Source organism: Macaca nemestrina, chromosome 1, assembly GCF_043159975.1.
Source record: "Macaca nemestrina isolate mMacNem1 chromosome 1, mMacNem.hap1, whole genome shotgun sequence".
NCBI lineage: Eukaryota > Metazoa > Chordata > Mammalia > Primates > Cercopithecidae > Macaca > Macaca nemestrina.
Window position 1 is genome coordinate 198,043,846 of NC_092125.1, and position 15,093 is coordinate 198,058,938.

The 15,093-nt window shown below is 43.3% G+C and overlaps 1 protein-coding gene across 4 annotated transcripts in view; it reads right to left on the reverse strand.

The window, feature by feature from the left end:
* LOC105494703 (argonaute RISC component 4) overlaps nucleotides 1-15,093 on the reverse strand; it is a 52,788-nt gene that overhangs the window by 8,107 nt on the left and 29,588 nt on the right. For all 4 annotated transcript variants that reach the window (XR_011623184.1, XM_011763408.3, XM_011763407.3 and 1 more), the window contains exons 13-15: nucleotides 14,860-15,019; nucleotides 9,488-9,803; nucleotides 9,218-9,352 (exon numbers count right to left, since the gene is read on the reverse strand). Coding sequence is in view for 3 of the 4 variants with exons in the window: in XM_011763408.3 (XP_011761710.1) it covers nucleotides 9,218-9,352; nucleotides 9,488-9,803; nucleotides 14,860-15,019 (611 nt within the window). In the remaining variant the exon portion in view is untranslated. The remainder of the gene's footprint in view (nucleotides 1-9,217; nucleotides 9,353-9,487; nucleotides 9,804-14,859; nucleotides 15,020-15,093) is intronic.

Consider the following 15,093-nt stretch of genomic DNA (forward strand, 5'->3'; position numbering starts at 1 on the left):
ATTTTCTAAATTTATTTTACCCTTAAAAACAATAAAAAAACTCTCTGGTTCTACACATGACAGCCTGAAGAGGTGATGCCTTGGAGAAAAGAGAATCCAGGCCTTTTCAATTCACCAGTTATTGCTTGAGCACCCATGTGACTGCTAGGCTCTGCAGCAGATGTTGGGGATGACAGCCAGGGGCATCAAGAGAACTAATCAACTTGCCTTCCTGACTTCATGAAAAGTGTATACAATAAACTGTAACACAATGTGATACGAGCATATGGGAGCCATTGGGAAAAGGTAATGAGGAGGAAATAGGTGAGCCATGCCTTATAAGATAAGTAGGAGCTGAAAAGGGAAGTTGGGTGAAAAACAGGAAACACTCCAAATACCCCTAAACTCAAAAATGGATAAGAAAAATGGGGCTCATCCATATTATGAAATACTACTCAACAATAAAAAGTGGCAAATTACTGATATATACACAACTTGGATGAATCTCAAATGCCAGACTCAAAGGCTATGATTCTATTTATATGATGTGCTGGAAAAAGCAAAACTGTAGGAATAGAATACATATCAGTGGTTGCCAGGGGCTGGAAGTAAAGGAGAAAGGTTAACTACAAAAGGACACATAAGAATGTTTTGGTATGACAGAATGATTATACAGTCAGCCCTTGGTATCCGCAGGTTCCGCATTCAGGAATTCAACCAACTGTGGATATTCTTTAAAAAGGTTTGGATATGCTAATTATACCCTGATTTGATCACTATACATTATTTGTATAAAAACTATGTAACCCATAAATGTGTACAATTATTATGTGTCAATTAAAAAATAAATAAAAATATAAATTTTAAAGACCTGACATAAATACAGAAAATTGTTAACATGTTTAAAAATTTAATTTTAATGTAAAAAAATTAAAAACAATAAAACATAGCATTTACACTGTATTCAGTACTAAAGCAACCTAGAAAAATATTTAAAATAATTCAACAGTAAAAACTTATACACATTTTAAAATATAGTATAACAACTATTTAAGCCTTTACATTGTATTAGGTATTATAAGTAATCTAGAGATCTTTTAAAGCAAGCTTGTCCAACCCGCAGCCCATGGGCTGCATGCAGCCCAGGACGGCTTTGAATATGGCCCAATCCAAATTGGCAAACTTGGGCCAGGAGCAGTGGCTTTCATGCCTGTAATCCCAGCACTTTGGGAGGCCAAGGAGAGCGGATTACTTGAGGTCAGGAGTTCAAGACCAGCCTGGCCAACATGGAGAAACTATCTCTACTAAAAATCCCAAAATTAGCTGGGCATGGTGGTGTGTGCCTGTAATCACAGTTACTCGGGAGGCTGAGGCAGGAGAATCACTTGAACCTGGGAGGCAGAGGTTGCAGTGAGCCAAGATTGAGCCATTGCACTCCAGCCTGGGCAACAGAACGAGACTCAGTCTCAAAAAAAAAAAAAAAAAAAAAAAAATTTGTAAACTTTCTTAAAACATTATGAGATTTGTTTGTGATTTTTTTTTTTTTTTTTTTTTTTTTTTGGTCCATCAGCTATGGTTAGTGTATTTTATGTGTGGTCCAAGAAAATTCTTCTTCCAGTGTGGTCCAAGGAAGCCAAAAGATGGGACACCCCTGTTTTAAAATACACGGGAGGATGTGCATAGGTTATATATAATTACTACACCATTCTTGTTTTTTGAGATGGAGTCTTGCTATGTTGCCGAGACTTTTCTCAAACTCCTGGGCTCAAGTGATCCTATTGTCTCAGCTTTCTAAGTAGCTGGGACTACAGGTATGCACCACTACACCTAGTTAACTGTACCATTTTATATCAGGGACTTGAGCAAATGTGGATTTTGGTATCTGTAGGAGGTCCTGGAACCAATTCCCCATGGATTCTGAGGGATGACTGTATATTTTTATTGTGGTGATGGCTACAGAACTGTATGCATTTGTCAAAACTAGGGTCAGGCATGGTGGCTTATGCCTGTAATGCCAACACTTTGGGAGGCTGCGGCGGGGGGATCACTTGAGTCCAGGAGCTCAAGACCAAACTGGTGAACAAAGTTAGACCCTGTCCCTTAAAATATATATGTATATATATTTTTAAATTAGCCAAGTGTGGTGGCACTGGCCTGTAGTCACAGCTACTCAGGAGACTGAGATGGGAGGATCGCTTGAGCCTAGGAGGCCGAGGCTGCAATGAGCCATGATTATATACATCATTGCACTCCAGCCTAGGTGACAGGGCAAGACCATCTCAAAAAAATGAAAAACAACAACAAAAAGCTTACGTATGCACTCAACTAAAACTAGACACTAAAAAATGAGGGTATATTTTACTGTATCTATATTATACCTTAATAAAAATAATGAAGACAGTGGATGGAATGGATGCACTCGTTCCAGGGATAACTATGTACAGTGGATATGGGAAATGGAAGATGTATAAGGTTATGGTGAAAGACAAAATGAAAATGTTGTTTTGGCCATCTTGGGAAAACACTAAACACCACAGGAAAGCATTTGGTAAACAATGGGGAATACCTGAAGATTTCTGAGCAGTGGCGTGGCACAATAGGATCTATGTTTTCACAGCAGGGTAGAGGATGCGTTTGTGAAGAAAGAATGGAGACGGGGAGACTGCTAGGAGTCTCCTACAATAAAACAGTTCTGCCTAGAGCGGCGGGAACATACAAGAGGAAGAACTGAGACAAGAGAGATTTCAGCAGGGCAGAACACAGAGGACTATTTTCTTTCTCTTTCTTTCTTTTTTTTTTTTTTTTTTTTTTTTTGAGACAGAGTCTTGCTCTGTTACCCAGGCTGGAGTGCAATGGTGCAATCTTGGCTCACTGCAACCTCCACCTCCCAGGTTCAACTGATTCTCCTGCCTCATCCTCCTCAGTAGCTGGGATTACAGGTGCGTGCTACCACGCCCGGCTAATTTTTGTATTTTTAGTAGAGGCGGGGTTTTACCATGTTGGCCAGGTTGGTCTCGAACTCCTGACCTCAGGTGATCCACCCGCCTTGGCCTCCCAAAGTGCTGGGATCACAGGCGTGCACCACCATGCCTGGCCTTTTTAAATTTTTTTTTCTTTTTTTGAGACAGAGTTTCACTCTTGTTGCCCAAGCTGGAGTGCAGTTGCACAAACTCCTGACCTCAGGTGATTCACCCGTCTTGGCCTCCCAAAGTGCTGCGATTACAGGCGTGAGCCACCACGCCTGGCCCACAGAGGACTATTTTCTAAATGCGTATGAAGGGACTGGAAATGGGGAAAAGAATTTAGAGACAACTCTGAAGTTTCTAGCTTGGCTGACTTAATATACAGTGATGCCAAGTAATACAATAAAAGGAAAATTGGGGAGGAATAGGTTTTGGATGGGGATAAAACAATAAATAGAAGGTTTAGACATGCTTTGCTTGAAATGCCTGTGGTAGATTGTATTATTGGTGCCAAATATTCCCATGCCCCTGCCTGGGGCAGGATTATACATCCACACCCAATTATCTCAGGAGTGACTTTCTTTGGCTGATAAAATGTGGCCTGAAATGTGTTACTTCTGGGCCAGCACATGGCTTGTCATGTATCTTTTTTCCTCTCTGCTAGGATGACTGGCAATGTTCCAAATAGATGCTTCTTTGTCAGCCTAGGTTCCAAAGGGAGGACAGCAGGGTCACAGCTGCAGCAGAGCCACAATTAAGGTGTAATGTGACCATGAAACAAGTCTTTGTAAGCCCCTAAGATTTGGGTTTTTGTTGTTGGCCTATCTTGACTGATGCAGTGCCCATAGAGAATCTAAGCAAATATGTCTGGTCGATAACTGGGAGTACAGACCAAGAGCTGAATAGAGTAGATTGGGGCTGGAAATACAGATTTAGGAATCTATAAGCAAGGGAATTAGCCCAGAAAAGTGGATGACACTATAGAGAGGGCTGAAATTGAGAAGAGAAGAGAGAGAAGTATGAAATGCCAGGAAATATCAGTGTTTAATGGACAGAAGGAGAAAGAGGAATCAAAAAAGTCCGATTACAGGTCGGGCGCGGTGGCTCACATCTGTAATCCCAGCACTTTGGGAGGCTGAGGTGGGTGAATCACTTGAGGTCAGGAGTTCAAGACCAGTCTGGCCAACATAGTGAAATCCCGTCTCTACAACAAATACAAAACTTAGCTGGGCATGGTGGTGCGTGCCTGTAATCCCAACTACTCGGTAGGCTGAGGCAGGAGAATCATTTGAACCTGGGAGGCAGAGGTTGCAGTGAGCCGAGATTGTGACAGAGTGAAACTCCATCTCAAAAAAAAAAAAAAAAAAAGTCTGATTACAGAGGTGGGTAGTAAGGCTGGAAAGTCATTTTGCTAAGGCCAAATAAGGCAATCATTGTCTTAAGAGCTACAAAGAAGTCAGTGTGGGAATCTGACAAAGTATCTCTAGATTTGAAATGAGCAAGTCATTGAGACAACAACTTCAATGGCGTCACTGAAATTGAAGTCAGTCTACAGAAAATTAAAGTATGATGTACATACAGAAAGTACAGATAGAAAGTCAAGTGATTGTTTTTCTCAAAGTTTAGTCATGAAAGGAAGAAAAGATAAGGTAGCAGCGAGACTGAGGGAGAAGCAGGGTGAGGTGAACTCAGGAGGATTTAAGCCACCTTTAGAGGGCGAGAAGGAGGCAATAGAACACGAAAGAGTCAAGTTTTGAAAAATAATGTGGCGCCCTGGCTCAAGCCTGTAATCCCAGCACTTTGGGAGGCTGAGACGGACGGATCACAAGGTCAGGAGATCGAGACCATCCTGGCTAACATGGTGAAACCCCGTCTCTACTAAAAAAATACAAAAAGTTAGCCAGGCGAGGTGGCAGGCGCCTGTAGTCCCAGCTACTTGGGAGGCTGAGGCAGGAGAATGGCGCAAACCCGGGAGGCGGAGCTTGCAGTGAACTGAGATCCGGCCACTGCACGCCAGCCTGGGCGACAGAGCGAGACTCCGTCTCAAAAAAAAAAAAAAAAAAAGTGTAATTTACCAAGTAAGGCTCCAGAGAAGTCAGAAGTCAGGAGGGATTAGGATTGAAAGCATAGGATGGGGGAAAGAAAGCATAGGTGGAGAGATACGAGGAAGGAGATAAGAAAATACAAGATGTAACTGAGTTTGAAAGTAGAGGAGAGGCAACTGAGAAAATTCTTGGCTTTTAGATCTTGTTTTTGGAGGGAAATAGACAATAGGACTTTGTTGGCAATAGAGTCATTATGAATGGGGTAGGGGACTTGAGAAGAGTATAAAGGTGTGGAACAGATGCTATGGGGAATAGGGTAAATGAAAAAAGGGCAGCATCCAAAGCCTGGCTGAGATTTGCTCTCATTAATTTGTAATATGGTTCTTTATTAAACAAGATACTTTTGGCCAGATGTGGTGGCTCACGCCTATAATCCTAGCACTTTTGAGAGGCTGAGGTGAGCTGATCACTTGAGCCCAAGAGTTGAAGATCAGCCTGGACACTGTGGCGAAACCCCATCTCTACAAAAAATACAAAAAAAATTAGCCGAGAGTGATGGTGAGTGCCTGTAGTCCCAGCTACTTGGGAGGCTGAGGTAGGAGGATCACCTGAGCCTGGGGGTGTCTAGGCTGCCATGAGCCGTAATCATGCCACTGCACTCCACCCTGGGTGACAGAGTGAGTACCTGTCTCAAAAATATAAAATAAAATAAAAATCACCACTTTTCCCCCAGCAATTTCTATCAGCCTAAGAGTAGAGGCAAATTAATGGGCAAGTGGATTGGCAAGAGGCATGCTTAAAGAATTGAAGATATTAGTAAATGTCAGGGTGCAAAGTAGACCAAGAACTGGGATTGTCAATTTTGAAAGGTTTAAAGAACAAAACTTTGAGATAGCTTAATAATAGCTTAATAGATAGTTTAGGAAGACAAGCCTAAAGAAGATCTTAAATCTACATGAATAACAAATTGACAGACAGGTGGAGAGATGACAACAGTTAAGGAGAAGGTGGCAGGAGGTTTTGTGCCCAGAGGTCAGGCAAGAGTTCAAAGAATTTGTATTAGCAAAGTCTAAGAAGTACTATTTTTTTTTTTTTTGCACAGCATATCTTTTATTTATTTATTTTATTTGACATGTGCTGGTCTACTTTTTATTTAAATTTTTATATATTTCGGGGGTACAGGTACAGATTTCTTTTTTTTTTTTAGATGGAGTCTCGCTCTGTCGCCCGGGCTGGAGTGCAGTGGCCGGATCTCAGCTCACTGCAAGCTCCGCCTCCCTGGTTTACGCCATTCTCCTGCCTCAGCCTCCTGAGTAGCTGGGACTACAGGCACCCGCCACCTCGCCTGGCTAGTTTTTTGTATTTTTTTAGTAGAGATGGGGTTTCACCATGTTAGCCAGGATGGTCTCGATCTCCTGACCTCGTGATCCGCCCGTCTTGGCCTCCCAAAGTGCTGGGATTACAGGCTTGAGCCACCGCGCCCAGCCCAGATTTCTTTTTTTTTTTTTTTTTTTTTTTTTTTTTTGAGACTGAGTCTGGCTCTGTCGCCCAGGCTGGAGTGCAGTGGCCGGATCTCAGCTTACTGCAAGCTCCGCCTCCCGGGTTTACGCCATTCTCCTGCCTCAGCCTCCAGAGTAGCTGGGACCACAGGCGCCTGCCACCTCGCCCGGCTAGTTTTTTTTTTTTTTTTTTGTATTTTTTAGTAGAGACGGGGTTTCACCATGTTAGCCTGGATGGTCTCGATCTCCTGACCTTGTGATCCGCCCATCTCAGCCTCCCAAAGTGCTGGGATTACAGGCTTGAGCCACCGTGCCCGGCTCCAGATTTCTTATATGTGTATGTTACAGAGAGGTAAAGTCTGGTAAGAAGTAATATTAACTTATGGTTTCAGCAATTTAAAGACAGGCCTTTTAATTTAAGACAGTCCTTTTAATCTAAGCTGGTTGGATCTGGGGCCCAATGAGAAAACCACCTTGATTCAGAAAACAAAAAGAAACAGGTCAGGCCAGGCATGGTGGCTCACACCTGTAATCCCAGCACTTTGGGAGGCCAAGACAGGTGGATCACCTGAGGTCAGGAGTTCAAGACCGGATTGGCCAACATGGTGAAACCCCATCTCTACTAAATGTACAAAAATTAGCTGGGCATGGTGGTGGGCGCCTGTAATCCCAGCTACTCAGGAGACTGAGGCAGGAGAATCACTTGAAACCCGGGAGACAGAGGTTGCAGTGAGCCAAGATTGTGCTAATGCATTGCAACCTGGGTGACAAGAGCAAAACTCTGTCTCAAAAAAAAAAAAAAAAAAAGGAGAAAGAAAAGAGGCCAGGCGCAGTGGCTCAAGCCTGTATTCCCAGCACTTTGGGAGGCCGAGACAGGCAGATCACGAGGTCAGGAGATACAGACCATCCTGGCTAACACGGTGAAACCCCGTCTCTACTAAAAAAATACAAAAAACCTAGCCGGGTGAGGTGGCGGGCGCCTGTAGTCCCAGCTACTCGGGAGGCTGAGGCAGGAGAATGGCGCAAACCCGGGAGGCGGAACTTGCAGTGAGCTGAGATCCGGCCACTGCACTCCAGCCTGGGCGACAGAGCGAGACTCCGTCTCAAAAAAAAAAAAAAAAAAAAGAAAAGAAAAAAGAAACAGTTCATCCTAGGATTAGAGACAAAAAAACTAGAGGGTACTAGAAAATAATGGGAGTGGCAAATAAGATTACATGATTAGGCAACAGAAAGACCTGGTCTTCCTAGGGGTGGATGAGAGACGGCCTGGACAAGATGAAGCAAAGTCATTAAAAAATATCAAAGCAGCAAAATTCTCTATTAATAATATAGGTTGGGCATTCTCTATCTGAAATGTCTGGGGATTAGAGGTGTTTTGGGTTTTATTTATTTATTTTTTTCTTTTAGGCAGAGTCTTGCTCTGTCATCAGGCTGGAGTACAGTGGTATAATCTTGGCTTACTGCAACCTCTGCCTCCCGGGTTCAAGTGATTCTCCTGCCTCAGCCTCCCGAGTACCTGGGACTACAGGCATGCACCATTATGCCCAACTAATTTTTGTATTTTTAGTAAAGACGGGGTTTTGCCATGTTGGCCAGGCTGGCCTCGAACTCCTGACCTCAAGTGATCACCCACCTCAGTCTCCCAAAGTGCTGGGCTTACCAGTGTGAGCCACAGCACCTGGCCAGATATTGTTCTTTTTTCTTTTTTCTTTTTTTTTTTGAGACGGAGTCTCGCTCTGCAGTGGCCGGATCTCAGCTCACTGCAAGCTCCGCCTCCTGGGTTTATGCCATCCTCCTGCCTCAGCCTCCTGAGTAGCTGGGACTACAGGCACCCGCCACCTCGCCCGGCTAGTTTTTTGTATTTGTAGTAGAGACACAGTTTCACCGTGTTAGCCAGGATGGTCTCGATCTCCTGACCTCGTGATCCACCTGCCTTGGCCTTCCAAAGTGCTGGGATTACAGGCGTGAGCCACCACACCCGGCCTGGATATTGTTCTTAACCACATTTGACAGATGAGAACATATGGCTTAGAGAAGTTGAGTAATTTGACTGCGGTTTAAGTGTGACACTATAAATATTCAAAGTTTGTGCCCTAACAATCTCCTATGCCAGCAGTCCTCAAGCTTTTTGGCAGCAGGGACACGTTGCATGGAAGACAATTTTTACATAGATGGGGTGGGGGAGTGGGGGGAGATGGTTTGGGATGAAACTGTTCCACCACTGCTGATCTGACAGGAGGCAGAGCTCAGGTGGTAATGCTCATTCACCCACTGCTTACCTTCTGCTGTACAGCCTGGTTCCTAACAGGCCGCAGACTGTTACCAGTCCACAGTCTGGGGGTTGTCCTATGCTGATACAAAATTATTTGGAAGATAAATTCTTCTTTATACCCTAGAACTGTGCAGCAAAAAGTAACAATAAAACCACCCCTTAGAAGGTTGCCTATATCATCACAATGTACCTGGCATGTTTCTGACCTACTGCTCCCCACACAAAAACAACTCGATAAATCAGCATTTCTGTTATACAAGAGAAATAAAATATTCAGTCTCAAAACTCGTATCATTCAGAATTGGTCATCTAAACCCAACTGCAGTTATTGTATTTTTAAAATTATTATCAGGCATTTCTGCTTTTAAGAAAAAAATTGTATTAAAATGGCATATATAAGTATATATATAATCACTTGCCAGAGCCTCAGATAACAAAGCTTATACTACATCTTCTTACCCTTTCTGTTTTATCTGCACAGAAGAGTCGTGTGTGATGTCTTTTTTGCACCACAATATATGTTATTCCTGGCCGGTAATCTTCCTCCAAGCTAATACATGCCTTTCGAATTGCTATTAGTTCTGGCCAAGCTACCTAGAAGACAGAAATGGAATTATGTTTAATTGAGAATTTGCCTAGTATCTCTCAGATCTACCCAGAATGGCAGATGAGAGGAATCTCCCTCAGACTTCTAGGGGTCCCGAAGGGCAATAGGGGTAATAAGAGTACCTGCTTCATTTGTCCCTCAGATACCCCTCCACGGTAATAGATGATCCGAGTGGGTTTGAAGCGTGTGGATTTGTAGAACTGAATCAGCAGCTCTCGAACCATGTTAGTCAGGTCCTGGATGACCTCTTGACTGTAGAGGAGCTCTTGGGAGATCTCCTGCCGGGAAGTCTGCACCCGAACGGTGGCACAATACCGGCTGGGGTGGCCATCCATACTGCCAACCACAGCAGCAATGGAAGGCTTCTTCCCATCCCCTGCTGGGGGGTGTGTGACATCCGCTCCCAGGAAGATGACAGGCTGCTGGAACACCGAGGGCCTGCTCAGATTTAAGGAGATGTTGCCACTCAGACATATAAATGAAAATGTTTGAGTTTAGCAAGATTATATCACCAGATATAATCAGATATAACCTTATAAGAGAGAACAAAGACTTAAGCCCATTGGGAAAGAACACTACGGACCACTGAATATTGATGTCACCCAGTACAGTGACTCTGGACTGACTGAAGAAGTGAGCATGGCTCTTCTATAAGAGTAGGAAGAGAAGATTGAAAAAATAGGACCTAGGCTGGGCACCGTGGCTCATACTTATAATCTCAGCACTTTGGAAGGCCAAGCAGGAAGGACTGCTTAAGCCCAGAAGTTCAAGGCCAGCCTGGGCAACATATCAAGACCCAGGTCTCTATAAAAAATAAGAAAGCCCAGCATGGCAACACCTGCCTGTAGTCCCAGTTACTTGGGAGGCTGAGGCAGAAAAATCATTTAAGGCCAGGAGTTTGAGGCTGCAGTAAGTTATGTACTATATACTCCACTGTACTGTGTCACATCACTGTACTACAGCCTGGGTGACAGAGCAAGACCTTGTCTTTAAAAAAAGAAAAAAGGCCGGGCGCGGTGGCTCACGCCTGTAATCCCAGCACTTTGGGAGGCTGAGGCAGGAGGATCACCTGAGGTCAGGAGTTGGAGACCAGCCTGGCCAACATGGAGAAACCCTGTCTCTACTAAAAAATACAAAAATGAGCCAGGTGTGGTGGTGTGTGCCTGTAATCCCAGCTACTCGGAAGGTGGAGGCAGGAGAATCACTTGAACCGGGAAGGTGGAGGTTGCAGTGAGCTGAGATCGCACCACTGCACTCTAGCCTGGGTGACAGAGTAACACTCTGTCTCAAAAAAAAAAAAAAAAAAAAAAAAATTAGCCAGGCATAGTGGCGCTCACCTGTAATCCCAGCTACTTGGAAGGCTGAGGCGGGAAAATCACTTGAACCCAGGAGGTGGAGGTTGCAGTGAGCCAGGATCACACCACTACACTCCAGCCTGGGTGACAAAGTAAGACTCCATCTCAAAACAAAACAAAACAATATCCTTTTTTATTTTTTTTTTTTGAGACAGGGTCTCACTCTGTTGCCCAGGCTGGAGTGCAGTGGCATGATCTCAGCTCACTGCAGCCTCAACCTCCCGGACTCAGGTGATTCTCCCACTTCAGCCTCCCAGGTAACTGGGATAAATTCTTAAAGGTAGGATTTGGGACTGTGAGTGTTAATTCTTCAAGTGTAATTTAAGAGGCATCCCATACTTGACAATCTCATATAACAGGTACTAAAGGTGAGGTCCCATGGGAGAAGAGGCTGTGTCCCATTTATCTCTCTATTATCACAGAACATAAGCCTGGCACAGAGAAGTTAATAACAGTGGACATATATAGGCAACATACATATACATAACAGCTTACATATAAAATGTATCAGCCACTATGCTAAGCACTTCACATGTGTTAACTCATTTAGTCCTTACGATTTTATGAGGGTGGTACAATTATTACCTCAATTTTTCCAGATAAAAAATAAGACATAAGAGAATAAAGAATGTTCCCAAGATCACACAGCTAGGAGTGGAAAAGCTGGAATCCCAACCCAAGAAGTCTAACGCCAAAGTATGCACTCTAAGCCACTACTATATTGTCTCAAATGTTTGGGGTAAAATTTTTTTTTTTTTTTTTTTGAGACGGAGTCTCGCTCTGTCGCCCAGGCTGGAGTGCAGTGGCGCGATCTCGGCTCACTGCAAGCTCCGCCTCCCAGGTTCACACCATTCTCCTGCCTCAGCCTCCTGAGTAGCTGGGACTACAGGTGCCCGCCACCGCGCCCGGCTAATTTTTTATATTTTTAGTAGAGACAGGGTTTCACCGTGGTCTCGATCTCCTGACCTTGTGATCCGCCCGCCTCGGCCTCCCAAAGTGCTGGGATTACAGGCGTGAGCCACCGTGCCCGTCCTGTTTGGGGTAAAATTAAATGAAGACAGACTTTAGGTCAACTTCCCCTATGTCCCATATATCTCATCACTAATGTTTAAGGAGGGATTTATTTACCTAGAAGTTTCATTCAAGGACAAAAATGAAAACTGTGTTGGGAGGCTGAGTGGGTGGATTGCTTGAGCTCAGGAGTTTGAGACCAATGTGGGCAACATGGAGAAACCTCGTCTGTACCAAAAATACAAAAAATAAGCTGGGCATGGTGGTGCATGCCTGTGGTCCCAGCTAGCTGGGAGGCTGAGGTGGGAAGATTGCTTGAGCCCGGGAGGCGGAGTTTGCAGTGAGCCAAGATTGTGCCACTGCACTCCAGCCTGGGTGACAAGGTGAGACCCTGTCTCAAAAAAATAAATAAATAAATAAGAAACAAGAAATCAATTAATCAAGTTGACAAAATATGATAAGATTAAATTTTAAAAAAAGAAAGAATTGTGATATGATTGTATAAGAGCAAGGCACTCAATTTCATCTTCAAGTATGGCAATGACTAACACCACAGCCCCAAATTTAACTCTTCAAATCACTTTCACACATAGGATTTCACAGAGAAACAACACTTTCAAGTTAACAAGGCAGATATTATTATCTTGATAGATAAGGAACTGAGGCCCAGAGATACTAGAAATTCACATGAGTAACAATGCTCAAATCTCCCAATTTCCAGCCAGCATATCCCTGTCTTGCCTTGGTGTTTGTTTACTCTAGAGTCAATCTGACAAACTCAAATTTAAACAAAAAAAACAAACAAAACCTATGAAGGGAGGGAAGGGAGGGGCAGACAGGGTTTCTTAAAAGAACATAAAAAGATTGATTCAACTCAGTCCTATTAACATTTTCTGTTCATCAAAAAGCCACTGTTGACCAGGCATGGTGGCTCACACCTATAAATCCAACACTTTGAGAGGCCGAGGTAGAAGGATCGCTTAAGCCTAGGAGTTCAAGACCAGCCTGGACAACATAGCAAGACCTCATCTCTAAAAAAAATTTAAGGCCAGGCATAGTGGCTCATGCCTATAATCCCAGCACTTTGGGAGGCCAAGGTGGGCCGATCACTTGAGGTCAGGAGTTCAAGACCACCAGCCTGGCCAACAAGGTAAAGCCCTGTCTCTACTAAAAATACAAAAATTAGCCAGGTATGGTGGTATACGCCTGTAATTCCAGCTACTTGGGAGGCTGAGGCACGAGAATTGTTTGAACCCAGGAGGCAGAGGTTGCAGTGAGCCAAGATTGCATCACTGTACTCCAGCCTGGGTGACAGAGCAAGACTCTGTCTCAATAAATAAATAAATAAATAAATAAATAAATAAATAGGCAGGCATGGTGGCACATTCCTGTAGTCCCAGCTACTCAGGAGACTAAAGTGGGAGAATCGCTTGAGCTGGGGAGATGGAGGCTGCAGTGAGTCATGATTGCCTCACTGCGCTCCAGCCTGGGTGACAGAGTGAGATCTTGTCTTAAAAAGAAAAAACAGAAAACCCACAATGTATGAGAGTGAAAAGGCAAAACACAGACTAGGACAAGATAATCTGCCTATCCTGTTTGCCTATAGGATATCTGTATCTTGTGAAGGACCAGAAATCACAAAGAACTACTACAAATTAATAAAAAAGACTCACAACCCAATATTAAAAAATGAGCAAAGGACTGAACAGGTCCATTATAAAAGAAGATGTTCAGGCTAGGCATGGTGGCTCATGCCTGTAATCCCAGCACTTTGGGAGGCTGAGGCAGGAGGATTGTTTGAGCTCAAGAGTTCTAGACCAGCCTGGGCAACAGGACAAAACCCTATCTCTACAAAAAATAAAAACATTAGCTGAGCATGGTGGTATGAGCCTGTAGTCCCAGCTACGTGGGAGGCTGGGGTGGGAGGATCAGTTGAAGGCCAGGAGTTTGAGTCTTCAGTGAGCCATGATCACATCACTGCACTCCAGCCTGGAAGACAGATACCTTGTCCCAGAAAACAAAACAGGCCAGGTGCGGTGGCTTACGCCTGTAATCTCAGCACTTTGGGAGGCTGACGCAGGCGGATCACTTGAGGTCAGGAGTTCGTGTCCAGTCTGGCCAACATGGTGAAACCCTGTCTCTACTAAAAATACAAAAAAAGTAGTGGGGCATGGTAGTGTGCACCTGTAATCCTAGCTACTCAAGAAGCTGAGGTGGGAGCATTGGTTGAACCTGGGAGGTGGAGGCTGCAGTGAGCCAAGATCATGCCATTGCACTCCAGCCTGAGTGACAGAGTGAGACTCCATCTCAAAACAAAACGAAACAAAAAAAACAAGTGAAGATGTCCAAATGGCTAATGAGCATATGGAAATGTGCTTAACATCATTACTCATCAAGGGAATACAAATTAAAACTATAATGAGATACTATTATCCCCAACCAAAATGGCTAAAATTAAAAGGACTGATACTACCAAGTGTTGGTAAGAATATAGAGCAACTAGAACTCTCAGTGTAAGTGTAAACTGGTATAACCACTTTGGAAAACTATTTGACTATATCTATTAATAGTAAACATATGTATTCTCTGTAACTCAGTAATTACACTCCTGGAATTCCACACAAGAGAAAGAGTATTTCAGTTCACCAAAAATGTAGAATTGTATAATGAATGTATGAAAATATCCATCAATAGTAGAATAAATTAAAATTGTGTGGTTTATTCATGTAATGAAATAATACACAACAATGAAAAAGAATAAACTACTCCTAAGTGCAACAACACAAATGAATCTCACAGACATAATGTTGAGCAAAAGAAGACCGACACAAAATAGTACATACTGTATGATTCCATTTATATGAAGCTCAAAAATGGGCAAAAGTAATTTAGATAACTGACAGACATCAGAATGGTGGTCACTTGTGGGGGTTATCTATTTGGAGGGGCCATAAGGAAGTCTGATGGGGTGCTGGAAATGTTCTATATCTTTATTTGGGTGTTGGGTATATGGGTGCATATATATACAAGAGAAAAGGTAATCTAGATGCATATATATTTGTGTGTTTTCCTGTAAATTATGTAAGTTAGATCTTAAACAAAAGTGGGGAAAGCATTCAGAATCTTACCTTTGATGAGGCACAAGCACATTGTTAATTCCTCCAAGTTTTGCATTTATCTTCAGGCAAAGATTGGAAAGGGTTTGAGGTGAGGTCTTCACTACATTTTTTACTTGGACACACTGTGTGGCCATACCTAGAAGGGTATCTCCAACACGTTTCACCTCCGCTACAAAAATAATTTATTAATTTTAACATGTTTAAATGGTCTCTTAATTACTAAAAGCAAAAGGAAAAAAACCC